Source organism: Solanum stenotomum, chromosome 4 (genome assembly GCF_019186545.1).
Source record: "Solanum stenotomum isolate F172 chromosome 4, ASM1918654v1, whole genome shotgun sequence".
NCBI classification, from domain to species: domain Eukaryota; kingdom Viridiplantae; phylum Streptophyta; class Magnoliopsida; order Solanales; family Solanaceae; genus Solanum; species Solanum stenotomum.
Genome location: NC_064285.1, coordinates 65,742,445 through 65,770,436, shown reverse-complemented (window position 1 = coordinate 65,770,436; position 27,992 = coordinate 65,742,445). Strand labels below are relative to the sequence as shown.

General features: G+C 35.4%; 2 protein-coding genes across 5 annotated transcripts; both read right to left on the bottom strand.

Moving 5' to 3' along the window:
- Window positions 1–665: 665 nt before the first annotated feature.
- On the bottom strand, window positions 666–26,294 carry LOC125861804 (serine/threonine-protein kinase STY13-like). 4 transcript variants are annotated; one of them, XM_049541670.1, is made up of 5 exons: window positions 16,193–16,337; window positions 13,546–13,667; window positions 11,889–12,849; window positions 5,836–6,141; window positions 666–927 (listed from the first exon to the last, which is right to left on the bottom strand). In XM_049541670.1, the coding sequence occupies exons 3-5, from the start codon at window positions 12,665–12,667 to the stop codon at window positions 870–872; spliced, it is 1,143 nt and encodes a 380-aa protein (XP_049397627.1). In that variant the 5' UTR covers window positions 12,668–12,849; window positions 13,546–13,667; window positions 16,193–16,337; the 3' UTR covers window positions 666–869. The 4 variants fall into 4 exon arrangements, with proteins under 4 accessions (XP_049397627.1, XP_049397625.1, XP_049397628.1 ...); XM_049541668.1 differs by lacking the exons at window positions 11,889–12,849; window positions 13,546–13,667; window positions 16,193–16,337 and adding exons at window positions 23,815–24,777; window positions 26,172–26,294 and having other exon boundaries at window positions 691–927; XM_049541671.1 differs by lacking the exon at window positions 666–927 and having other exon boundaries at window positions 5,544–6,141; window positions 16,193–16,293.
- Window positions 1,725–4,746, bottom strand: LOC125861806 (uncharacterized). Its single transcript, XM_049541674.1, has 3 exons — window positions 4,539–4,746; window positions 2,551–2,613; window positions 1,725–1,901 (listed from the first exon to the last, which is right to left on the bottom strand). Exons 1-3 carry the CDS (start codon window positions 4,650–4,652, stop codon window positions 1,851–1,853), a joined length of 228 nt encoding a protein of 75 aa, XP_049397631.1. The 5' UTR covers window positions 4,653–4,746; the 3' UTR covers window positions 1,725–1,850.
- Window positions 26,295–27,992: the final 1,698 nt, after the last annotated feature.

Genomic DNA, 27,992 nt, shown 5'->3' with positions numbered 1-27,992 from the left:
GAATTTTTTTCTCAAAAAAATTTATGAGGACCTTTGTAATGAGTTGGGGAACCTTTACGTACACTCACATCATTTTTTTAACGTCCATTTTCGCATTTACAAGTCTTTTTTTTTAAGAATCGCCCAAATTCCCTAATTTTTCGTGTGATTAACCCATGGATCTGGCGCCCGGAGCACCCGAATTTTTTTTCTCAAAAAACTTTATGAGGACCTCCTTAATGAGTTGGGGAACCTTCACGTATACTCACACCGTTTTTTTAACGTCCATTTCTGCATTTATAAGCCCTTTTTTAAGAATCGCCCAAATTCCCCGATTTTTCGTGTGTAATCACCTTTTCTCAAAACTTCTTCGGCCTATATATCTCTCCTTAAACTCATTATAGCCAACTTATCGCACTTTTTCATTGGGGGATGCATTTGTGCATTTCTTCTTCATATATCTGAATATCTCAACGTCGCTTTTCTCATCTTATTCTCCACGAAGGTCACTCTTATTTTATTTCAAATATCTTTAATTTTAATTATCTTATCTCTTCTAGTATACTTATGCATCCACCTCAATATTCCTAACTATTGGAAATAACATACTAGTAAATAATTAATCCAATACAAATTTTAGAATAATGTCTAGCAACGGATTGTAAATAAAGCCTGATTTATGACTACTAGTCTATGATTAAAGTTTGAGAGATACTACTCATTTCAGTGCAACCTTTGATGATAGTGAAAACTAAATTGGTTCTTTTCTCCAAAACATATTTTCTATTAAACCAAAACCAAAGCTACTTGGTTTGTTCCAAGTAATTCTAATGGAGAAAAGAACAGTAACAACAATAAATAATAGGGAATAGTAAAATCAGTTTTGCCATTCAACAACTTTTGCCTCCAGTTTCCTCTTTCCCTGTAGCCGTAGGACGAGGACAGCACCTGAAACATGCCGTTCTGATATTAGTCATGATTTCTGTCTCTGCCGCCTCAAGCATCCTGACCACCTGAATTCGAGCAACACCAAAGTCTGCAATCTTGATTGACTTGTCAGCAGCAATCAGTAGATTGTCGGATTCAGATCTCGGTGAATCAGATTCAGGCCATGCACATGCTCCATCCCCCTTGTCACATCCAAGACCTGCTTAACAGCTAACTTCAATGGCACAGCTCGGTTTTGCCGCCTCGTGAGGAACTGACGCACTGATCCCCCTCTTGCATATTCAGTCAAGATACACCACACCATGGGTTTACGGCATGCACCAATAAATCGTACTATATTTGGATGCTTCAAATTTGCCAACATCATGACCTCATGCTGAAATTGCTGCTCCATAAAGTGAGCCTTCGCAAGATCATATTCTGGCCTCTCTAGAAGCTTGATGGTTACATCTTCACCATTATAAGTTCCCTTATAGAGTTTTCCAAAAGATCCTTGAGCAAATGCTTGTCCAATGGTAAGCCTCCTCAAGTCAATTGTCCACCCATGATAAATCTCAAGCCCAATGGTGGGGAATTGAGGATCAACCAAGGCCTGCGCAAGGGCATCATCACTCCACCTAGAAACTCTGCCCCTCACTACGCTAGCAGCAACAGAATAGTTATTGTGGATGTGATTACCCTGCTGGTTTAGAATATCAGTGTGAGAATCATTTGATCCAACACTGCTGTTATCCACCGACATTGCACCAGAACCATCAGCATTGCTCATCCCATAACCTTCAATAGACATGTTTGACCCCTCGCCAAGCTTATGATAAAAATTTTGCCACAGGTTTTGATTCAAGTCTACAAGTCCAACAAATTTTGGAGCCTCAATATTTTTTTCTGATAAAGACGCTACCACAGCAAAGCTTCAATCCGACTTATTTATTTTGCATGAAGATTTCTAAAATCAAAACCGCACCTCCACAGCTCTGCAAAACATGAAAATGGAAACGGTTAGGTTCATCAAAATCAATTATTCTAAGTAAACTGACAAGGTCAAACGCTTGTGAAACTGAGTAACCCTGTTTCCTCTTTGTATGAATAGCCCACTCACATTTTTCTTTGATAAATCAACCTAGTATGATGATAAGCATACTAGGCGTAGGCAGCAATTATCTAAAAAAATAGAACTAATAAGACGAAGGAAAAAAACCCCAATTTCAACTTTCACCACTACAATCTCCCCATCAAACTTCCCAAGGCAAAAAAAATAATAATGCAAAATTCAAACATAGTGCAGGAAGATAAAACTTTCAGCAGAACTCCAAATTACAGAAATAAATAAAAAGGCTAAACTAGTCAAAAAAACAGATCTAAGAGGAAGAACGAGAAAAAATTACTCCAATTTCAACTCTTTTTTTAATAACTATGCTGTCCAGGCTAGCTTGCGTGCACCTCGACAAATTCCAGGGATACCTGCCACTTCCCACCAGCAGCAAGTACCAAGCAACTCTATCTACCAAGGCTAGGACAGATGGAAAGAAATCACCTAGTGTAAAACTTTAATTAAAACACAGAATATTCATAAAAATGAATGATGAAAGGCAAAAACCAAGGAGAAAAAAAAAGTAAATTTACCTCGATTGTGATTATGACTCTACTTGTTTCCCGACGCCGATCAATTTTCCGACCACTGGAGCTCTGAAGAAAAATCGAAGTAAAAACTAAGAGAGTAACACGAGAAAAAAAGAACACATAGAGAGACTAATGTATGAAAAGAAAAGAATTTTCTTTAGCTAAGAGGAGAAAATCACTATAATTTTTTTTTGGGTCTTTTTTGCATATGGTGTACTCAATCACAAGTTACATGTGTGAGTAAGAGTTTATATAGGGCCTACTTGTATTAGAATTGTTTAAGTGTTCAATAAATTTCATTTTGACACTTGAATTATGGTTTATTTCAATTGAACATCTGAACACATGAAATTGTGTTTTTATTATATACTTTTAGTTCAAATTTTGAAAGAAAAAAAATTACTTTGTCAGGCAATAAATAGGAGGATAAATTTTAAAATGTTCTCTTATTATTGATTATAAATGTTCTTAATTATTTATAAACTTAGTAAACATCAAAGAAAATACATGTGCTTGAGATTTTTCCTTTATTTTAACTCTAGTAAATTAGGCAATAAGTTCACACTACAAATGTGATTTTGAAATGTGAATGTATTTGGTTGTAGATACAAGTTAGATTTAATGATTTTTTCCACTTTGGATTGAAGGAATATAATCATAATTACTACAATAAAGCTAGATTTAATAAAATTTTCAACTTTGAATAAAAGATAGTAGTAATAAATAAGAAGCACAAGATGAATTTGGTGGTTGGACGAATCAAATATTGTAAGCTAGATTTAATGATTTTTTCCACTTTGAATTTAAGGAAAATACTAATAAATAAGAAGAAAGAAAAGGCAAATTTGGTGGTTGGACGAATCAAATATTGTATGTGATATTTAATGAATTTTTCACTTTCAATTTAAGGAAATTACTAATAAATAAGAACAAGGCAAATTTAGTGGATGGACGAATCAAATATCTTAAGCTAGATTTAATGAATTTTTCCACTTTGAGTTTTAGAAATTACTAATAAATAAGAAGAAAAAAACAAAATAAAATTAGTGATTGGACGAATCACAGTTATATTTGAATTGGCACATTTCCCCTTCACGAAAAACTAATATCCCACCACCCGCCTTCTTTCTCAAACTCATGATTAGAAGTGTATTTTCATATAGTATACTTCCAAATATTCACAGGGAAAGTCTACCCTTTTCTCTCGTCTTGTATAGCTCAAGGTGTAATATAATTTGAAATGCCATTAAAGAATCAATCACGCACGATCCCAAAGTAATTACAGTCCATAATGGAAAGCCTCTTAACCATGGCCACTCTAATTTAGTCTTCATAGGCTTAGCATAATTAGACTATAACCTACCATAGACCCCTTTGGTATCCATAGTTGGAACTGAGTAATAACATCATTAACAAAATTTCAACTAAAAATAAGGAGAATTCACCAATTTCATGTACTCATCATAAACAAATTACAAGCACAGAAGATACTAACACATCGCCAACTAAGAATTTAGATAAAAATGGAACTCCAAAACAAGCCTAGGGATGCATAATTTTAGTAGCTTCATTACTCTTCATTGAAACAAACAATCATTTTGGAGTCTCGTTGCGAGTTAACAAGCTCATAATTTAGAACCCTTGAATTCAGAAACCAAAATAACATCAGCAGCAACATTCCCACGAAAAAAATCTAATTTTTAACCAACTTCATGTACCAACAAACAGACAAGAATTACGAAATGAAATGAATCTCTACAATGAGTCTAGATATGTGTAATTTTAGGTTTTTATTTTTAATTTGCATTGAAACAAACAACTATTTTGAAGCCAATTGCAAGCTAACATCCTCATAATTAAAATTGCTCAGATAATCAAAGATCAAAATAACATAATCAGCAAACTGACGAAAAAAACGATTTAATAACAACTATATATATATATATATATATATATATATATAGAGAGAGAGAGAGAGAGAGAGTATATACACGGTCACCGATGCTGCATTCATCCTCCTCATCATGAGCCATGAATTTGGAGGTCCGTTTGACATATCGATTGTAAGCCTTGTTCGACACTGCTGTTCCTACTACCGGCTTCATCTTACTCCGTCGTCTTTTCCAGCCTAAACCCTAGCAATCACAGTGCTAAAACCACCGTCTGCGGCCAAAATCCTATAACTCTCAACGACGCCGTTAGCTTTGTGACTTCTCTTTGCATTCTAATGTATATGAATTATTATGATGGCTTTTGCACCCACCTAAGTTATTTTCTAATACATTTTGACCCCTTAAATTTTATGACAGTAACACTAACAACATATTTAGTGTAATTTTATAAATAGGGTACGAAAAGGATAGAATATATGCACACTAGGTAGAAATGTCATTTTCGAAAGGCTCAACTCATCTACAAAAGCAATTTGAAAAAAAACATACAAAAGCAAGACAACATAATAAATAAATAAATAAATAAAAAGCATTGAATAGTATTCGAAAAACAAGGAATAGTAACAATCATCAACTAATGTGATAATTGAAGTACATGAGAACGAGAATTAAAAAATAATAATTTTACTACATATGAACAAGGAAACATGTATGGTGTACCAAATTACCACCAAACATATCTCAATTGTTTTGTTAGTTATCAAGTAACTTTATCCACTTAAGTTTCGATAAATAAGTTATCTCTTATGGAATCTTGTGCATATGGTTAATTAATAGCATGAAACATTATATCAATTTTATCATTTAATTATGGTAAAAATAAATGTTATTAAATGGATAAACATAACTACTCTCCAACCCTTGAACAACAACAATATACCCAATAAAATTCTACAAGTTCAATCTGAAGAGGGTGATGTTTACACAAACTTAACCCTACCTTGTGAAAGTAGAGAGGTTGTTTCGATAGACCCTCGACTTAAGTAAAGCATATCACAATAGGTATGAAAAGAAAATACAATAGATGAGAATTTCATATATAATTCAGAACCTGATATAACTTTGAACAAATTCAGCAGATACAGCCATAATCTGACATGCACATCAGATATCCTGTATTACCAACTAGTCACCATCTTAAATACACGGATTAAAGAAAAGAAACAAAATACAGCAGAGAAATGTTTAGTTTTTTCTCATAACTATAACCCTTTTTCTATTTGCAAAGAAATTGTGCCTGATAGATACACATGGCAGACTCAAAATCAGTTTTGCCATTCAAAATCAGTTGCCTCCAGTTTCCTCTTACCCTGTAGCCGTAGGATGAGGGGAGCACCTGAAACGTGCCCTTCTGATATTAGTCATGATTTCTGTCTCAGCCGCCTCAAGCATCTTGACCACCTGAGAGAAAGTTGGCCGATTATTGGGGTCAGAATCCCAGCAGCAGGTCATGATATCAGATAAGACAGGCAAGCAATCAATGGGGATTGTTGGACGGACGCCTTTGTTGACAACAGCAAAAGCAGCCTGCACAGCAGTCATGCTCTGGTAAGGAAGCAACCCTGTTATGAGCTCCCACAGAACAATGCCAAAACTATAAACATCAACTTTCTGGGTGTATGGCCGGTGCTGGATCATCTCCCTACAAAACAAAGTCAAACTCTTAGTGATTCACAATGAAACACAGATGGTATTGCTAACAACTTTGAACATCCATTTTTCTTTTTCTGAAAAGAGAAGAAACCAGACACACTTGACAAAAAAATTCACAATGTTAAATGGGATAGGATCTGCAGAATGTGAATAACTAATTTCTCAAGAGTAAACTAGAAAAGTAACTTCATTTCTCAGTTAATCAGAATAAAAATTTGAGTATACTAAAATTATACAAAGAGTCAGACTGGCTGCATGTATTCGAGTTTTACCAGATATTGAGATCCGATCCACACCTGTTTTGGCAAGATCTTTCATTATCACATCAAATTAACAAAAGCAAGCATATTATTTTGTCTATTTCCCCAAGGAAAGTCATTCATGCATACTAGCCTATTATCACACAGAGAAGACTATAAAATTACCACCACTCACCAGGTCAACCTCCTAAATCCTTTCTGATTGCAACCATTTCAAAAATATTTCAGGCAGACATGACCACTTATCTTTGATCAAGTCTGAAAGAAATGTCATATTAGAAACCAAAACTTCTCCAGTTGTCACATTATCTCAAGAAAACAAAAGCTTAATCTCCAAGTCACTTAGCTTATAAGGAATATGCTTTCCTCTCTAACATTGTGTAAGGTACAAACCCAAACGGAAACTGATGGTGATACTTCTGTCCAGGACAAAAGAAATAAAAAAATGCCAGTTCTATCATCAGTAATCTACACTCAACTGGGTATAGCAATCAATCTCCACCAGATTGAAAGGGATTTATTTAACTCTATACCATACTCTCTAAACCAACCTGAATTGATGATCTAATTCAAGGTTTAAATTCTAACTGCCATATATGCCTGAGACACAAATAACTGAACTTCTAAGAGCAGAATCCTAAGGAAAATCGTGATTTGAAATTTTTTTCTCAAAAGAGTCACTAAATATACCAACTCTTAAATAAGACTCTAAGGGGTCATTTGGTTGGGAACAAGTTATGCCATGATTAATTATCCTGAGATTACTTATTCCACCATGTATATGGGATAACTTATCCCATCACTATGGTATAAACGGTGGGATAAGTTATCCCAAACATGGCAACCAAACAAGACACCAAAATTTAATCCCAAGACTGTTTTTTTATCCCAGGACTATTTATTTTTACCCCTCACACCAAACGACCCCTAAATACAGGAAAACCCCATGTATCAGTAGAACAATAAACTGAGCAAAATGAAGTAATTTTCTTAGTTGTCATAATTTTTGCAGCCTCCAGGTCAAATTGTGCCAACCAAGGAGATCTTCCAATAGATGTCAATAAATTTTCAACAGTTTAACAATCAGGCGCTAATGCATGAATCAATACAACAGTCAGCCTATACATGCACCGTAATACATAAAACAAATAGTAAAATATATTCTTACATACCTAATGCATACTTCTAAAATTAATTTGGCGTTTCATAGTACATATTAACAAACTTGGCAAATCAAGCCCATGTGGACACCCGTGCCACCTAAATAGATTTGATGCTTTCGTTTTTTCTATCATTCTTAGAGGTGATGAGTTTTAGTGGAGAAATCCAAAATGTTTCAAATATACTTATTCTTCCGCAACTAAAATAACATGAAACCCATATTATATGGAGTATGGATGGGTAAGTTCTACAGAGTAGTGGTTAGACCGACCACGTTTTATGAGGCGGAGTGTTGGCCTATTAAGAAATCCCAAGCTCAGAAGAAGAAAATCGTTCAAATGAGGATATTGATGTGGGTGTGTGGGCATACTAAGAGTGGCAAGATTAAGAATGGAGATATCCGACACAAGGTAGGAGTGGCCTCCATGTTGGGCAAGATGAGGGAAGTGAAACTGAGATGATTTGGACACATGAGGAGGAGAAGTATATACGCCTCAATGAGGAGGTGTGAGTTGTTGGCAAGGGAGGACGTCAAGAGAGGTAAAGTCGAGCCGAAGAAGTATTGGGAGGAAGTGATTAGACGGAGTGCATCTAGATCTTACCGAGGACATGGCATTTGATAGGAGAGTATAGAGGTCGTGTATTAGGGTAAATGGTTAGTTGGTAATTGAGCATTCTCTTGCTTCTTTGCGAGATAGGCTTTCACTGGTATTCTTATCAGTAGTATTAGCACTACTCTTGAAGTTTTTTGTGTGTCGATTATTGCATTATTTCACTTTTCTTATTGTTCTTTCACTTGTTTGTTATGTAACACTTGCCATTTTACATAAATGTGTCATTGTGATTCCTCCGAATATTTGTATTCCCTTTTGCAAACTGTTTGGCAAGTTTATTTAAAGTTGAGGGTCTTTCATAACAAACCTCTTTATCTCAACAAGTTAAGGGTAACATTTGCATACACTCTACTCTCCCCAAACCACACATGTGGGATTGCACTGAGTATGTTGTTGTTGCTATTGAACAGGGGCGAACCTAAAGTATCATGTGTAGGTTTTGTGGAATCCAATCAATTAAATATATAAAACTATTTGTTGGGATCTACTAACAAAGTAAGCTCTTGGTCCAGCGGCATAAATGGGAACTTGCTTGAGCTTTATTGCCCTCCTCATTGAAGGCTCGATTCCCCTTGGGCACATATAATAATTTACTTTTTAAACTTGATATCATTGGGAACCAATTAACTTTAAATCCTAAATCTTCTTCTTGTATAGACTCGTCTGTGAGTATGAATTTTATCAGATGTAAGTATCATTATAGGTACGTGCATTTTTTTGTAAATTATTTGTGTATTTTGAAGAGTACGCGCAACCATGACACACCCATTTCAACATGTATGTAATGCAAAGGACCGATACAACATAGTATGTGAGGCACTAAAAGTTAGATGTCAGAAATACCGAGTCTTTTTTTTTTATATGTCAGAAATACTGAGTCATAATTGGCCTAACGTAGGATCTCCGTAATTTAACAAGTTATACTAATTGATTGATCATTATGAGGTTTTCATGCTCCTTTTGTTTCTAAAAGATCTACTTCAACTTATATAAGGCATTTGTCAAATCAGGTCTAGCAACACGTGTTGTAAGACTTTATACCAAATAAGGCATTCTTATCATTCTTCTTACTGGGCATTGATTTCATCATGTGTCACATCTCTCCCACATTATTATTCAAAGCCATCGCTTAAAGCAATTTGAAGAATGGGATTACTTCTTGAAGCCATGCACTACTTTAAACAATGACGTGCGAAATGATCCTAACGAGAAAGGATCTACTTTTTTGAATCTCGACTTTGAAGAGCAAGATCAATATCAATATTAAGTAAACTAGATGCAAAAACCATTTATTTTATTTGCATCTTTATTGTACTAAATCCTTTTATGTTCGGCATTACTTACTTCTTATAGCCATTGTGCTTCACGTCTCGCTATTTGCTTCAAACTCCATGGACTTTGTCGCTTTTTGTGTTTCTCGCTTCTAATAACAGTACTCTCAATAATTGGAGGTTTCAACAAATGTTTCAAGTTCATGAGAAGATTACTAAATTTCTTTGTGGATGGTACTTCATTATACTTTTCCATAACTTGTATGCTTCACTCCAAGCTTTTTACTCCATGGATCGTTTTTTGCTTTTAATATGAGAAGATTAAGCCATGTATTCCACTTCTACCTTTCCATAGAGATTGAAATAGTCTTATGGACGGAACAAGTCCATGTAGCAACTCAATGCAAAATCCACATAATCGTTGTAGATTATAGAAACATCACCTTGTCGCTTTTTATGCTTTTAAAGAGGCCTCTTCCTAAAGAATAGTGAAGGTTCCAATAAATGATTTAGATTCATTGAAGATTGAGCCAAATATTCCACTTCTACCTTTCCGTAGAGATTGTCTGATGATGAAAAAAGTCTATGTAGTAACTCAGAGGAGAATCATATTATCGTTGTAGAGTCTAGTTTCTGTAAGGCCCTCCTAGAATTCCTTCTAGAAACATCAGAATAGATATGTCAGTTACCCTTTGGGGTGGCCTAGTGGTTTGGGCTTGGGACTTCCATTTTGGAGGTCTCCAGTTCAAAACCCCTTGCCAGCAAAAGCAAGGGGTTTGTCTTCTGGGTCAAGCTCGTCGCACCTCTCTTGCCTTGTGCAAGTTACCTCTCTTACGAATTTTGTGAGCTATTGCATAGGAGCGGGGGTTTTACCATGTATGCACCCAATGTATGCACCCAATGGATAGCAGCTGCGGGTTTCCTTTGTCATAAAAAAAAATCGATGTTTGTTTTGCCATCCTCCAACAGAGCAATGACTTCCACCTGCACAACTTAAAATCTACCTGCAGATTCCAGAGACACTAGTGTATGTCCAATTAAATTGTCCTAAACAGTCCTCCTTTAACTGATTCATTTCAGTGCTTTGAGAAAGTTAACAAGAGCCCTGCAGATTCCAGAGACACCAGTGTATGTCCAAATAACATGTCCTAAACAATCCTTCTTTAACTGATTCATTTCAGTGCTTTGAGAAAGTTAGCACGAGCCAAGCAAACAGGAATGCTGTTCAACTACTAACAACTTAAAAACTTTCATTCGGCAACCAACTTCCACTCTAAACAAGAAATGTTTCTGGTAGACATGTCATTCCCTTGCTCTTTTTAAGTTTCTCCAGCAGCAACAAACAATGCGACTCTTGTGGATGTATGTCATCCTATAAAGAGAGAGATCTCTGGTGAATCGCACCTCCCCATTCTCTTTCTTACCAATACATTATTTCCAAAATAGCCTCACTGCTTTGAAGAAAGAGGTGATGCTAAAGATGATGCTGAAAGGTCGACACTCACAAAGGAGAGAAAGAGATAATATACTTCCCATAGAACTTTCATCTACATATTCAATAAGAATAGAATTGTGGTTCATATCTCTCAGACACATCCTGAAAGTGAACCCAGTGTGGTAGTTAATGTCTTAGACCCATTTTCAGATATATGCAATTTTACTCTTTCTGAAAATGGTATCCAATCCAACTTGCATGCATCTCGATTTCGGGTAACTATACCCACAAAGGTTTAAGGTTTAGGCATATGGGAAGAGAACACTTGGTGTTTTCTGTCTCTGGGATGATTGAACCCTAATCTCCAAAGGTTTGCTCCTACTTCATTGACAACTAAGTGACACCCTTGAGTGTGTCTAACTTGAATCAAGTTACAAGTCATGGACAAGAAGGAAAAGGAAAAGGAGGGAAAGGAATTGAAAGAGAAAGTAAAGTCAATCAACTCTTTATCTTTCATTAACAGGTACAGAACTAAATTAAGAAGTTAACTGGAAGAAACACTAGGTATACAATAGAAAATACAATCACAATCAGTGAGGTGGCATCAAAAGGACATACAGGACTTGAGCCCATCAACCACCATGCTCTTCACTTCAGTTCTAATAAAATTTATTCCATAAAGGTAATCCAGCATGCTACAACAACAACATACCCTGTGAAATCCCACTCAGTGGGGTCTAGGGTGGGTAGAGAGAAAGCAGACCTTAGCCTGCCCTCGTGGAAGAAGAGAGGTTGTTTCCGGAAGATGCTTGGCTAAAGAAACACATATCAAAGCAATTTTGAAAAAAAATACAGTAAGTAATGCAGACAGAGAAAAAATAGCCCACAAGAATAGGATAAAAAGCTTAAGAGCTCTATTATAGGATTTGGCAATAAACTCAAACTGGATCAAGACACCAGATTTGACAAGGCTGCTAAAGAGTCTAGATGCTTACGGAGCCATCCAGCGGTAAGTGCCAGTTTCTGGTGTCATTCCTTCAGTCAGCACCTCAATTCGAGCAATACCAAAGTCTGCAATCTTGATTGACTTGTCAGCAGCAATCAGCAGATTGTCGGATTTCAGATCTCGGTGAATCAGATTCCGGCCATGCACATACTCCATCCCCCTTGCCACATCCAAGGCCTGCACAACTGCTAACTTCAATGGCACAGCTCGGTTTTGCCGCCTCGTAAGGAACTGACGCACTGATCCCCCTCTTGCATATTCAGTCACAATACACCACACCATGGGTTTACGGCATGCACCAATAAATCGTACTACATTTGGATGCTTCAAATTTGCCAACATTTTGACCTCATGATGAAATTGCAGCTCCATAAAGTGAGCCTTCTCAAGATCATGTTCTGGCCTCTCTAGAAGCTTGATGGCAACATCTTCACCATTATAAGTTCCCTTATAGAGTTTCCCAAAAGATCCTTGAGCAAATGCTTGTCCAATGGTAAGCCTCCTCAAGTCAATTGTCCACTCATGATAAATTGCAAGCCCAATAGTGGGGAATTGAGGATCAACCAAGGCTTGAGCAAGGGCATCATCGCTCAACCTAGTAACTCTCCCCCTGACTACGCTAGCAGCAACAGAATCGTTATTGTGGATGTGATTACCCTGCTGGTTTAGAATATGAGTGTGTGAATCATTTGATCCAACACTGCTGTTATCCACCGACATTGCACCAGAACCACCAGCATTGCTCATCCCATAACCTTCAATAGACATGTTTGACCCCTCACCAAGCTTATGATAAAAAATTTGCCACAGGTTTTGATTCAAGTCTACAAGTCCAACAAATTTTGGAGCCTCAATATTTTTTCTGATAAAGCAGCTACAACAGAAAAGCTTCAATCCAACTTATTTATTGTGCATGAAGATTTCTAAAATCAAGCCGCACCTCCACAGCCCTGCAAAACATAAAAATGGAAATGGTTAGGTTCATCAAAAATCAATTCTTCTATGTAGACTGACAAGGTCAAACGCTTGTGAAAGTGAGTAACCCTGTTTCCTCTTTGATGACTAACCCACTCAGATTTTTCTTTGATAAATCAACCTAGTATGATGATAAGCATACTACAGGTAGGCAGCAATTATCTCAAAATAGAACTAATATGAAGAAGGAAAAAAATTCCAATTTCAACTTTCACCACTACAATTTTCTTCCAATTATAGGGGGTTTCCAAGAAGAAAAAAACATCGGCATTTTTATCTCCAGATCAAACTTCCCAAGGCAAAAAAAAAAAATCCAAAATTCAAACATAGCGCAGGAAGATAAAACTTTCAGCAGAACTCCAAATTATAGAAATAAAGAAAAAGGCTAAACTTGTCAAAAAAATAGATCTAAAAGGACATCCAAGAAAAAATTACACCTATTTCAAATCTTTTTTTAATAAGAGTGGTGTACAGGCTTAGCTTGCGTGCATCTCGACTAATTCCAGGGGGTACCTGTCACTTCTCACTGGTAACAAGTACCAAGCAACTCTATCTAACAAGGGTAGGACAAATGGAAAGAAATCACCTAGTGTTAAACTTTTATTGAAACATAGCATATTCATAAAAATGAACGATCAAAGGCAAAATCAAAGAGAAAAAAGTAAATTTACCTCGATTTGAATTGCGTACAGAAAGAAAACGAACAACTTCTATTCTCGGAACTGAGGTATATGTAGAATGTGATGACTCTACGTGTTTTCTGATGCCGATCAATTTTCCGACCACTGGAGCTCTGAAGAAAAATTGAAGTAAAAACTAAGAGAAGTGAACACGAGAGAAAAAAGAACACACACACAGAGTAACGTATGAAAAGTAAAGAATTATCTTTAGCTAAGAGAAGAGAAAATCTCTATTTATTTATTTTTGTCTTTTTTTGCATATGGTGTACTCAATCACAAGTTACATGTGAGAGTAAGAGTTTATGTGGGGCCTACTTGTATTAGAATTGTTTTAAGTGTTCAATAAATTTCATTTTGACACTTGAATTATGGTTTATTTCAATTGAACATCTGAACACATGAAATAGTGTTTTTATTATATACTTTCAGTTCAAATTTTGAAAGAAAAAAAATTACTTTGTCAAGCAATAAATAGGAGGATAAATTTTAAAATGTTCTCCTATTATTGATTATAAATGTTCTTAATTATTTAAAAGCTTAGTAAACATCAAACGAAATACATGTGCTTGAGATTTTCCTTTATTTTAACTCTAGTTAATCAGGTAATAAGTTCACACCAAAAATGTGATTTTGGAGTGTGGATAAAATTCACACTACAAATGTGATTTTGAAATGTGAATGTATTTGGTTGTAGATACAAGTTAGATTTAAAGATTTTTTCCACTTTGGATTGAAGGAATATAATCATAATTACCACAATAAAGCTAGTTTTAATAAATTTTTCCACTTTAAATTAAAAGCAGTAGGAATAAATAAGAAGAAACACAAGACAAATTCGGGGGTTGGACGAATCAAATATTGTAAGCTAGATTTAATGAATTTTTCCACATTGAATTTAAGAAATTAGTAATAAATAAGAAGGAACGTAAAACAAATTTGATGGTTGGACGAATCAAATATTGTAAGCTAGAATTAATGAATTTTTCCACTTCAAATTTAAGGAAAAAAAACAAGGCAAATTTGGTGGTTGGACGAGTCAAATATCATAAGTTATATTTAATGATTTTTAACACTATGAATTTAAGGAAAATACTAATAAATAAGAAGAACAACAAGGCAAATTTGGTGTTGGACAAATCAAATATCCTAAGCAAGGTTTAATGAATGTTTCCACTTTGAGTTTTAGAAATTACTAATAAATAAGAAGAAAAAATAAATAAACAAAATTAGTGGTTGGACGAATCACATTTATATTTGAATCCGCACATCTTTCCCTTCACTAGAAACTTATAGCCCACCACTCTCCTTCTTTCTCAAACTCATGACTAGAAGTGTATTTCATATATCATACTTCCAAATATTCAAGGTGTAAATATATAATTCAAAATGCCATTAAAGAATCAACCACAAACGACCCCAAAGTAATTACAGTCCATAATGGAAAGCCTCTTAACCAGTGCCACTCTAATTTAGTCTTCATACGCTTAGCATAATTAGACTATAACCTACTGTAGACCCCTTTTATATCCATAGTTGAGACTGGGTAATAACATCATTAACAAAATTTCAACTGAAAATAAGGCGAATTCACCAATTTCATGTACTCATCATAAACAGATTACAAGCACAGAAGATAGGAACACATAGCCAACTAAGAATTTAGATAAAAATGGAACTCCACAACGAGTCTACGGATGCATAATTTTAGTTGCTTCTTTATTCTTCATTGACAGAAACAACCATTTTGGAGTAATATTACTAGTTTACAAGCTCATACTTTTGGTTGCTTCTTCATTCCTCGTTGAAAGAAACAACTGTTTTGGAGTCATATTACTAGTTTACAAGCTCATAATTTTTTTTTTTTTTTTTTTTGATAACCGAGAAATCCGTCTGTGACCCGCCCTTTGGACCAATCACAGCCTTCTAAACTCGGTGGATAATGGGCCCGCCCCTCTACCCTTCTCCACTTAAATACCGGGCTTCGCTTTGCATGGTGTGGGGCTTGAACCTGTGACCTAAGCCACAAATCCTCCACCTTTTGCCACTTGAGCTAGGCCTTGGGGGCTTTACAAGCTCATAATTTAGAGCCTTGAATTCAGAAACCAAAATAACATCAGCAGCAACATTCCCACGAAAAAAATCTAATTTTTAACCAACTTCATGTACCAACAAACAGACAAGAATTACGAAATGAAATGAATCTCTACAATGAGTCTAGATATGTGTAATTTTAGGTGCTTTTTTTAATTTGCNCCTAAGCCACAAATCCTCCACCTTTTGCCACTTGAGCTAGGCCTTGGGGGCTTTACAAGCTCATAATTTAGAGCCTTGAATTCAGAAACCAAAATAACATCAGCAGCAACATTCCCACGAAAAAAATCTAATTTTTAACCAACTTCATGTACCAACAAAAAGACAAGAATTACGAAATGAAATGAGTCTAGATATGTGTAATTTTAGGTGCTTTTCTAATTTGCATTGAAACAAACAACTATGTTGAAGCCAATTGCAAGTTAACAACCTCATAATTAAAATTGCTCAGATAATCAAAGACCAAAATAACATAATCAGAAAACTGACGAAAAAAACGATTTAATAACACCTATATAATAAATATACAGAGAGAGAGAGTATTTACGCGGTCACCGATGTTGTATTCATCCTTCTTATCCTGAGCCATGAAATTAGAGGTCCGTTCGACACTGCTGTTCTTACTACCGGCTTCATCTTACTTCGACGGCCTAAACCCTAGGAATCGCCGTGCTAAAACCACCGTTTACGGCCAAAAGCCTATCACTTTCAACGGCGTCGTTTGCTTTTTAGACTTCTCTTTGCATTCTAATGTATATGAATTATATGATGGCTTTTGCACCCACCTAAGTTATTTTCTTATACATTTTGACCCCTTAAATTTTATGACGACCATCAACAACATATTTCGCGTAATCTTATAAATGGGATCCGAAAATTGTAGAATACACACACACCAAATAGAAAGGTCATTTTCAAAAGACCTTCGACTCAAATAACGCATACTAAAGCAATTTGGGGTCCAAAAAGGGTAGAATATACGCACACCAATTAGAAATGTCATTTTCAAAAGACCCTCGACTCAAACAACACATATTAAAGCAGTTTGATTAAGAAAACATACAAAAGTAAAGAGGACATAATAATTAAATAAATAAAAAGAAGCATTGCATAGTATTTGAAAAATAAGGAATAGTAACAATAGTCAAATAATGCGATAATTGAAGCACACGAAACAACAGGAATTAACAAAAATAATGCTACGAGGAAACAGATATGGTGCACCAAATTACCACCAAGCTTATTCTGTAAGAAAGTGAGATGACACTCAACTACCTACTAACATTTTACTGCCCTAATATCTATGACCTTCATAACCTCGTTTCTAAGATCATGTTCTCTATAAGCTAAAAATGCATTTTGTCCAATCTACAATCACTTCTCCCCCGATCAATGGTGTGTGTATTTGCACATTTTCTCTTCATATGTTTGAACTATCTTAATCGCACTTCCTTCATTCTGTCTATCATAAAAAATCACTCATACTTTTTTCAAATATCTATATTCCTAATTTTATCTTTCCGAATTTACCGTCTAATCATATCAGCATTACACTAAAATAATAGATCCTTGCTATGACGTATGGAACTTGAAAACCCCAAAACAGATAGCAGTGGGTTGTAAATAAAACCTAATTCATGATCACTAATCTATGTGTTCGATCAAATTTGTACGTACCTCAAATGTTTTATTAGTTATCTACTATCTTCGATGAATATAATATCAAGTAAAAATAACTATTTTCCAAACCTTCAACATCAACATCAACAACATACCAGTGAAATTCCACAAGTGGAGTCAGAAAGAGGGTGGTGTGTATAAAGTCTTACCCCTACCTAGTGAAAGTAGAGAGACTTTTTCCGATAGACCCTCAGCTTAAGCAAACCATATCACAAAAAACATGAAAAGAAAATACACTAACAAGATAATGAAGAAAAGAACAGTAGCAATAATAAGTAATAAGATAACTGAAGCAAAGAAAATAATAAATAATAGTAAAATTAAAGGATGGGGAAGTAGGATAAGGGGAACTTTCCAACCCTTGTAATTGTAAAATAGTCATTGTCATAGAATTTCAAATACCACAAGTGGAACTCCCCAAATAGTGACCTCAAAATCAAAACAATACAATCTGAAAAGCTACCATACTTCAATACAGCAAATTCTGCAAATTTGCACACTTACCAGAGGCTTAGATGTGTCATACTGCTCTGGAGGCATTTTGTATTTCTCCTGTACCTTTAGGTGTTCTGCACTGATACAACTGTCAAGAGTGTAACACAAAAAACGAGGCTGCGGGCATAGATGAGCATTTCATATAATTCAGAACCTGATATAACTTTGAACAAATTCAGCAAACACAGAGCCAAAATCTGACATGCATAGATGCACATCAGATATCCTGTATTAACAGCTAGTCGTTGTCTTAAATCCACAGTTTAAAGAAAAGAAACAAAATACAACAGAGAAATGTTTAGTTTTTTCTCATAACTATAACCCTTTTTCTATCTGAAAAGAAATTGTGTCTGATAGATACACATGGCAGACTCAAAATCAGTTTTGCCATTCAACATTTTTTTGCCTCCAGTTTCCTCTTTCCCGAATCAACCTGTAGCCGTAGGATGAATGCAGCACCTGAAACGTGCCTTTCTGATATTAGTCATGATTTCTGTCTCAGCTGCCTCAAGCATCTTGACCACCTGAGAGAAAGTTGGCCTATTATCGGGGTCAGAATCCCAGCAGAAGGTCATGATATCAGATAAGACAGGCAAACAATCAATGGGGATTGTTGGACGGACGCCTTTGTTGACAACAGCAAAAGCAGCCTGCACAGCAGTCATGTTCTGGAAAGGAAGCAACCCAGTTATGAGCTCCCACAGAACAATGCCAAAACTATAAACATCAACTTTCTGGGTGTATGACCGGTGCTGGATCATCTCCCTACAAAATAAAGTCAAACACTTAGCGGTCCACAACGAAACACAGATGCTAACAACTTTGAACATCGTTTTTCTTTTTCTGAAAAGAGAAGAAACCAGACACACTAGCCAAAAAAATCACAATGTTAAACAGGATAGGATCTGCAGAATGTGAATAACTAATTTCTCAAGAGTGAACTTGAAAAGTAACTTCATTTCTCAGTTAATCAGAATCAAATGTCAGAGACTGGCTGCACGTATACGAGTTTTACCAGATATTGAGATCCGATCCCCACCTGTTTTGGCAAAGATCATTCAATATCATTTTTTTTTTGGCAAGATCATTCATTATCACATCAAATGAACAAATGCAAGCAGATTCTTCTGTCTATTTCGCCAAGGAAAGTCTAACATGCATACTAGCCTATTATCACACAGAGAAGAACTATATTGCACTGCTACATCATCCACCATCGCAGGGATGTGGTGTTTCACGACTGCACTAGGTCACCAAAATTATCACCACTCACAAGGTCAACCTCCTAAATCCTTTCTGATCGCAAGCATTTCAACAATATTTCAGGCAGACATGAAAACTTACTTTGATTCAAGTCTGAAAGAAATGTCCTAATAGAAATGGAAACTTCTCAGTTTGCCACATTATCTCAAGAAATCAAAAGCTTAATCTCCAACTCGCTTAGCTTATAAAGAATATACTTTCATCTCCAACATTATGTAAGGATCAAAACTAAACAGAAACTAATGGTGATACTTCTGTCCAGGACAAAAGAAATCAAGAAATGCCAGTTCTATCATCAGTAATCTACACTCATAAACTGGATAAAGCAACCAATCTATACCATTCTCTCTCTCATCCTGAAATGATGATCTAATTCAAGGTTTAAATTCTAACTGCCATATATGCCTGAGAAACAAATAACTGAACTTCCAAGAGCAGAATCCTAAAGACTCCAGGAAAATCATGATAAGAAAAAATTTCTCGAAAGATTCACTAAACATACCCATTCTTAAATAAGACTCTAAATACAGGAAAACCCCATGTATCAGTGGAACAATAAACTAAGCAAATTGAAGTAATTATCTTCGTTGTCATTATTTTGCACCTTCTATGTCAGATTGTGCCAACCAAGGAGATCTTCTGATAGATATCAAAATAAAACAAAGGTTTTCAACAGTTAAACAATAAGGCGCAAATGCATGAATTGATACAATAGTCAGCCTATACATGCACCGTAATACATAAAACAAATTGTAAAATATATTCTTACGTACTAATTATGCATTACTTCTAAAATTAATTTGGCGTTTCATAATACATACGAACAGACTTGGCAAATCAAGCCCATGTGGACACCCATGCTTCGTTTTTCCTATCATTCTTAGAGGTAATGAGTTCTAGTAGAGGAATCCAAAATTTTGAAATGGTTCAAATATACTTCTTCAGCAACTAAAGGTAACATGTGATCCATATTATATGGAGTATGGACGGGCAAGTTCTACAGAGTAGCCGTTAGACCGACCATGTTTTACGGGGCAGAGTGTTGTCCTATTAAGAAATCTCATGTTCAGAAGAAGAAAGTCGTTGAGATGAGGATGTTGAGGTAGATGTGTGGGTATACTAACAGAGACAAGATTAAGAATTGAGATATCTGATACAAGATAGGAGTGGCCTCCATGTTGGACAAAATGAGGGAAGTGAGACTGAGTGAACATGTGAGAAGGAGGAGTATAGACGCTCCAGTGAGGAGGTGTGAGCAATTGGCAGCGGAGGACGCCAGGAGAGGTAAAGGCAGGCCGAAGAAGTATTAGGAGTAAGTGATTAGATAGAGTGCATCTGGATCTTACTAAGGACATGGTGTTAGATAGGAGAGTATGGAGGTCGCATATTAGGGTAGAAGGTTAGTTGGTAATTAAGCATTCTCTCACTTCCCTGCGAGATACGCTTTCAATGGTGTTTTACCAATAGTATTAGCACTACTCGTGTAGTTTTTTCTGCATTGATTATGCATTATTTTGTTTTCGTTACCGTTCTTTCTCTTGTTTGTCGTGTAACACTTCCCATTTTGCATTACGTGTCGTTCTGATTGCTCCCATATTTTTATCCCACTTTTGAACTATTTTGGCATGTTTATTAAAAACAAGGGTCTTTCAGAAACCTCTCTATCTCTACAAGGTAAAAGTAAGATTTGCATACACTCTACCCTCCCCAAATCTCACTTGTGGGATTGCACGGGGTATATTGTTGTTGTTGTTCATGGGCAGACCTAGAGTATCGGGTGTAGGCTTTGGGGAATCCACTAACTTTTGTATTTATATTGAAAAAATCTATTAAATATATAAAAACTATTTGTTGGGATCTACCAACAAAGTAAGCTCTTGCCCCAGCGGCATAATGGAACTTGCTTATGCTTTGTTGCCCTCCTCGTTGAGGGTCTGATTCCCTTTGACCACTTGTAATAATTTTTATTTTTAATTTGAGATCGTTGGGAGCCCATAAACTTCATATCCTAGATCCGCTTCTAAGTATGGACTCATTTGTGAGTATGAATTTTATCAGTTGTACGCAAGTATCATTATAAGTGCGTACATTTTTCTTTTTTTTGTTAATTTTTTTTTGTGTATTTTAACGAGTACACGCAGCCACAACACACCCATTTCAACGGGTGTGTAATGCAAAGGACTGGTGTAACATAGTATGTGAGGCACAAAAAGTAAGACGTCGGGAATACTAAGTCATAACCGGCTTGACGTAGGCTCTCCCTGACTTAACAAGTTGTTCATGTTGATTGATCAGTAACGGGTTTTAATGCTCCTTTTGTTTCTAAAAGATCTACTTCAACTTATATAAGGCATTCGTTAAATCAGGTCTAGCAACACGTGTTGTAAGACTAAATACCAAATAAGGCATTCTTATCATTCTTTTAACCGGATATTGATTTCTTCATGTATCACATCTCTCCTGCAGTGTTATTCAAAGCCATCGCTTTAAGCAATTTGAGTAAGGGATTACCGCTTGAAGCCATGCATTTCAGAGAAGTGTGGACTTTAAACAATGACATGTAAAACGATCCTAATGAGAAAAGGTCTACTTTTTTGAATCTCGACTTAGAGGAGCTAGACTAATATCAATATTACCATAAATTGGATGAAAAGATCAGTTATTCTAATTGCATCTTTATAGTAGTAAATCCTTCTATGTCTAGCATTACTTGCTTCTTATAGCTAGTGCGCTTCACTTCTCTCTTTTTGCTTCAAAATCACGGACCTTGTCATTTTTTGCATTTCTCGATTCTAAAAACACTACTCTCGGTAATTGGAGGTTTCAACAAATGATTCAGGTTCATGAGAAGATGACTAAATTTGTATGTGATTGGTACTTCTTTTTACTTTCCCGTAACTTGTATGCTTCACTCCTAGCTTTTCACTTCAAACTCCATGAATCGCCTTTTGCTTTTAATAAGACTTCTCTCCAGAAAGAATGCTCGGAGGTTACAACTAATGATTTAGGGCCATGAGAAGATTGAGCCAAGTATTCCACTTCTACGTTTCCATAGAGATTGAGATAATCTTATGGATGGAACAAGTCTATGTAGCAATTCAATGTAGAATCCACATAATCGTTGTAGATTCTAGAAACATCACCTAGTCTCTTTTTATGCTTTTAAAAAGAGGTCTCTCCGTAAAGAATGACCGAAGGTTCCAACAAATGTTGGAAGATTGAGCCAAATATTCCACTTCTACCTTTCCGTAGAGATTGAGATGGCCTTATGTTGGAAAAAGTCTATGTAGTAAGTGGACAATCACATAATCGTTGTAGAGTCTAGTTTTTGTAAGGCCTCTCCTGGAATTCCTTTCGGAAACAGCCAAAGAAGAACGAACTTCTTTCCAACTCAGAGCTAGCAAAGAAACTAAAAGAGCCATACTTGAGTTATGGTATAACCAGTTTTTGTTTTTGAATCCATTAATTAGTCGCTTATATATAACAATTATAACAACTGCATAAAAAAGTTGGGAGGCATAAAAGTGTTGAAACTTAATTATGTCTAAGAATAGAACTTATTTAGATTTTTCTTTTTGATAATCGAGAAATCCTCAAAGATCACTAGTGGATGCCGACGATGATTTTATGAGGTACTTGCAATACCCCACAAACACAAGTATCAGGTGAAATCACCTAGTGTTTTTGTGCCTCTTCTAAGATTTGAACTAGCGTCTCCCATGCTTCTCTAAGATGCCTGCTAAAAGACCAAAATTTCCACCACAACGTAGAACTTATCATCATCATCGGGGAGTGCATCCAAATAAATGGTAAAGTGCCTTAGTTGATAACTCCCAGCACCAGCCATGTCATATTCCATGAACCTTATCAGCCCAAAGTGATTATTAACAGAAAAAGAACTGATTTTTTTGAAGATTAGTTCTTTTCCTGTTAATAATCACTTTGGGCTGATAAGTTCATGGAATATGACATGGCTGGTGCTGGGAGTTATCAACTAAGGCACTTTACCATTTATTTGGATCAATAAACAGACATGAATAGATACCCACCAAGGTTTAAGGTTTAGGCATATGGGAAGAAAGCACTTTTGGTGTGATTGAACCCTAATCTCCACGGTTTGCACCTACTTCATTGACAACTAAGCCACGCCCTTGGATGTGACTAACTTGAATCAAGTTACAAATCACGGACAAGAAGGAAGATGAAAAGGAGGGAAAGAAATTGAAAGAGAAAATAAAGTCGATCAACTCGTAAACCTTCATTAACAGGCACATAACTATGTTAAAAAGCTAACTGGAACAAATAATTTCTCCCTCTTAGTAACAGCACGTATACAATAGAAAATATAATCACAATCAGTGAGGTGCCATCAAAAGGACATACAGGACTTGAACCCATCAACCTCCATGCTTTTCACTTTAGTTCTAAAAAAGTTTATTCCATAAAGGGAATCCAGCATGCTACAACAACAACATACCCAGTGAAATCCCACTCAGTGGTGTCTAGGTTGGGTAGAGAGAAAGCAGACCTTACCCTTCCCTCGTGGAGGTAGATAGGTTGTTTTTGAAAGATGCTCGGCTCAAGTAACACATATCAAAGGAGTTTTCAAAAAGAAATAAAATTCAGAAAGTAATGAAGACAGAGAGAGCTCTATTATAGGGTTTGGCAATAAGCCCAAACTGGACCAAGACACCAGATTTAACAAGACTGCTAAAGAGTCTAGATGCTTACGGAGCCATCCAGCGGTAAGTGCCAGTTTCTGGTGTCATTCCTTCAGTCAGCGCCTCAATTCGAGCAACACCAAAATCTGCAATTTTGATTGACTTGTCAGCAGCAATCAGTAGATTGTCGGATTTCAGATCCCGGTGAATCAGATTCAGGCCATGCACATACTCCATCCCCCTTGCCACATGCAGAGCCTGCTTAACTGCTAACTTCAATGGCACAGCTCGGTTTTGCCGCCTTGTGAGGAACTGACGCACTGATCCCCCTCTTGCATATTCAGTCACAATACACCACACCATGGGTTTACGGCATGCACCAATAAATCGTACTATATTTTGATGCTTCAAATTTGCCAACATCATGACCTCCTGCTGAAATTGTTGCTCCATAAGATGAGCCCTATCAAGATCATTTTCTGGCCTCTCCAGAAGCTTGATGGCAACATCTTCACCATTATAAGTTCCCTTATACAGTTTCCCAAAAGATCCTTGAGCAAAAGCTTGTCCAATGGTAAGCCTCCTCAAGTCAATTGTCCACTCATCATAAATCTCAAGCCCAATGGTGGGGAACTGAGGATCAACCAAGGCTTGAGCGAGGGCATCATCGCTCAACCTAGAAACTCTCCCCCTGACTACGCTAGCAGCAACAGAATAGTTATTGTGGATGTGGTTGTCCTGGTGGTTTAAAATATGAGTGTGAGAATTATTTGATCCAATACTGCTGTTATCCACCGACATTGCAACAGAACCTCCAGCATTGCTCATCCCATAACTCTCTGTAGACATGTTTGACCCCTCGCCAAGCTTATGGTAAAAGCTCTGCGACAGGTTTTGATTCAAGCCTGTAAGTCCAACAGATTTTGGAGCCTCCATCATTTTTTCTGACAAAGCAGCTACAGCAGAAAAGTTTCAATCCGACTTATTATTTTTGCACGAGGATTTCTAGAATCAAACCACACCTCCAGAGACACTGCAAAACATGAAAAATGTAAAAGGTTAGGTTCATTGAAAATCAATTCTTCTAAGTAGACTAACAGGGTCAGCTACTTTCAACTCTTCTTTTTTATATAGCCTTGGTGTCTGGACCAGCTTGCATGCACCTCGACTAATTCCACAAGATACATGTCACTTTCCACTAGCAACAAGTACCAAGCAACTCTATCTAACAAGGCTAGGACAAATGGAAAGAAATCACCTAGTGTTTATTCAACCTGAGACCTCATGGATGTCACCCCCACATTTTTCTTCCAATTATAGGGGGTCAATTTCAAGTAAACAAAAGGTCACCATTCTTATCTCCAGCACAAAGATAAGAACGGTGACCTTTTGTTCTTCTTGAAATTGAACCCCCTATAATTGGAAGAAAAAATGTAGTAGTGAAAGTTGAAATTGGAGTTTTGTTTTCTCAGTTTTCTTGTTATTTCTGTTTTTGATTAGCTTCTCTTTTTTTCTGTAATTTTGGAGTTGGTTGAAAGTTTATCTTCCTTGTTTATGTTTAAAATTTGGGAGAAAAAAGCTCCAAACACTAAACATAAATCATCAAGATAAACCTTCAACCAAAACCTACATCACAGAAAAAAAAAATCTTGTCAAAAAATAGAACTAATAAGACAAAAAAGGAAAAAAAACTCCAAATTCAACTTTCACCCTCTACATTTTTCTTCCAAATATGGGGTTTTTATTTCCAAGTAAAACAAAACATCACCATAAGCCAAAAGAATCCAAACTTTAAGCATATATCAATTTGATAAACTTCCCAAAACCACAGAAAAAAAAATCAAAAAATAAAAAAAAAACTAATAAAATGAAAGAGATGAACAACTCCAAATTCAACTTTCACCCCTACATCTACCTCTTTCTTCCAATTATGATAGAACAAAAATGTCATCATTCTAATCTCCAGCTGAAACTTCCCTAAGAGAAAAAACTTCAAACATCACAGGAGAAAAATATAATCTAAACTTATCAAAAATGGAACAAACAAGACGAATTTTTCTGTTTCAATTCCAAATTAAACAAAACATGTTTTCATCTCCAGCTCAAACTACTTCCCTAAGCAAAAAAACTCCAAACTTTAAACATAAAAACCAGAAAGATACACATTCAAACCAACTCCAAAATCACAAAAAACTCCAAATTCAACTTTTACACCTACAATTTTCTTCCAATTATGGGGTGGGGTGGGGGTTCAATTCCAAGTAAACCAAAAGTTCACCATTTTTCATCTTCAACTCAAACTACTTCCCTAAGCAAAAAAGCTTCAAACTTTAACTCCAAAATCACAGAAAAAAACTAAACTTTTATTAAAACACAGAAAAAATGAATGATCAACGGGCAAAATTAAGAAGAAAAAAGCAAATTTACCTCGATTGTGATTATAAATTTATAATTCTACTTGTTTTCCGACGCCGATCAACTTTCCGACCACCGGAGCTCCGGAGAAAAATCGAAGTAAAAACTAAAGAGAAGTGAACACAAGAAAAAAAAGCACAGACAGAGTAATGTATGAAATGGAAGTTTATGTGGGGCCTACTTTTTGTTTTCAATAAGTTTCATTTATGGAACTATGATTTATTTTGAATATATAAACACATGTAAAATGTTTTTATTATAGACTAGTTTAAATTTTGAAACGAAAAAGACAATATGTAATTTCAAGTTCGATAATGTGAATAAGTTAACTATAAAAGGATTCGAAATATACCTGAATTTTAATCGAAATTGTTATAAGAATTACAAACTTGGGACAGGACTTATTTCTCATGCATTATTTAATAGTGTATTTTAAAGATATATATAGGTGTCCATAAACATCATAAATATTACTTCATTATAAATAATAACTTGTCCAATTGAACACTTATATATCTTTAAAATACACTATTAAATAGTGCAGGGTTAATAGGTCTTGCCCAAAGTTTGGAATTGTTACAGCAAGTTTGGTCAATGTTTAGATATATTTCACACCTTTTTTTTCTTTTAAAATATGTTATGTTTATTTATTTATACATATAAGGAATATACTCATAATTATCATGATAAAGTTAGATTTAATAATTTTTTCCACTTTGAATTTAAGAAACTAGTAATAAATTAGAAAAGACAATTTTGGTGATTGGACGAATCAAATATTACTAGCTAGATTTAATGATTTTTTTCAATTTTGAATCTAAGGAAAACACTAATAAATGAGAAGGAAAACAGGGCAAATTTGGCGATTGGACGAATCAAATATCATAAGTTAGATTTAATGAGTTTTTTCATTTCGAATTTAAGGAAAATATTAATAAATAGGAAGAAAAAACAAGACAAAATTAGTGGTTGGACGAATCAAATCTCGTTTATTACTAATAAAATAATACATGTTACTTCCCTTTTAAGTTTTGTTATATATATATATATATATATATATATATATATATATATATAAAGAGAGATAATTTATTGTAAGAAAATTCACACTAAAAATGTAATATTTGGACCCGTTTAGCCATAAATTTCCCAAGTAATATTTAGCAAATAGTATTTATCCATACAATTTGTCATTATTTGGCAAATATCCCAAATTCCCAAATACTAGTTTTTTCTAGTATTTGGGATCTTTTAAAAATTAAAATTTTACACCAAACTTTTATCTTTTACAAAAACACCCTCTATAGTAGTTGTTTGCGACGTGAACACCAAAGTAGTGATGAAATATTTAATGAATATGAAAGTGATGATGTGGTTGTTGATGAAAATGATGAACAATCGGGTCAAGGTAACAAAGTCACGTGTTTTGTCTACTTCACGATGCATGGAATGATGCTTGTTGCACTCACTCTAAACTACCACATTGCTCCAGTGTCATGAACACTACTTGTTATTTATTGCAATGAAAATCCAATTGACTTGGTAATACAAACTTATGGTTAGTTTTGATAGTTTTTAAAACTTATGGGTATAAATCATATTTTTCTAAAAAAGTGAAATATGTTTTCCAAATACTATGACCAAACACAGTGAAATTTCATCCAAATTTTCACCCAAATAAATTTAATATATATTTTTCCACTTTGAATTTTTTTGAAAATACTTTTAAAATAGAAGAAGGGACAAGACAATGTTGGTGATAAGACAAATCAAACATCTTTTATCAATGAGTAAAACACATGTTACTTGCTTTTTAATTTTGTTACATGTAAT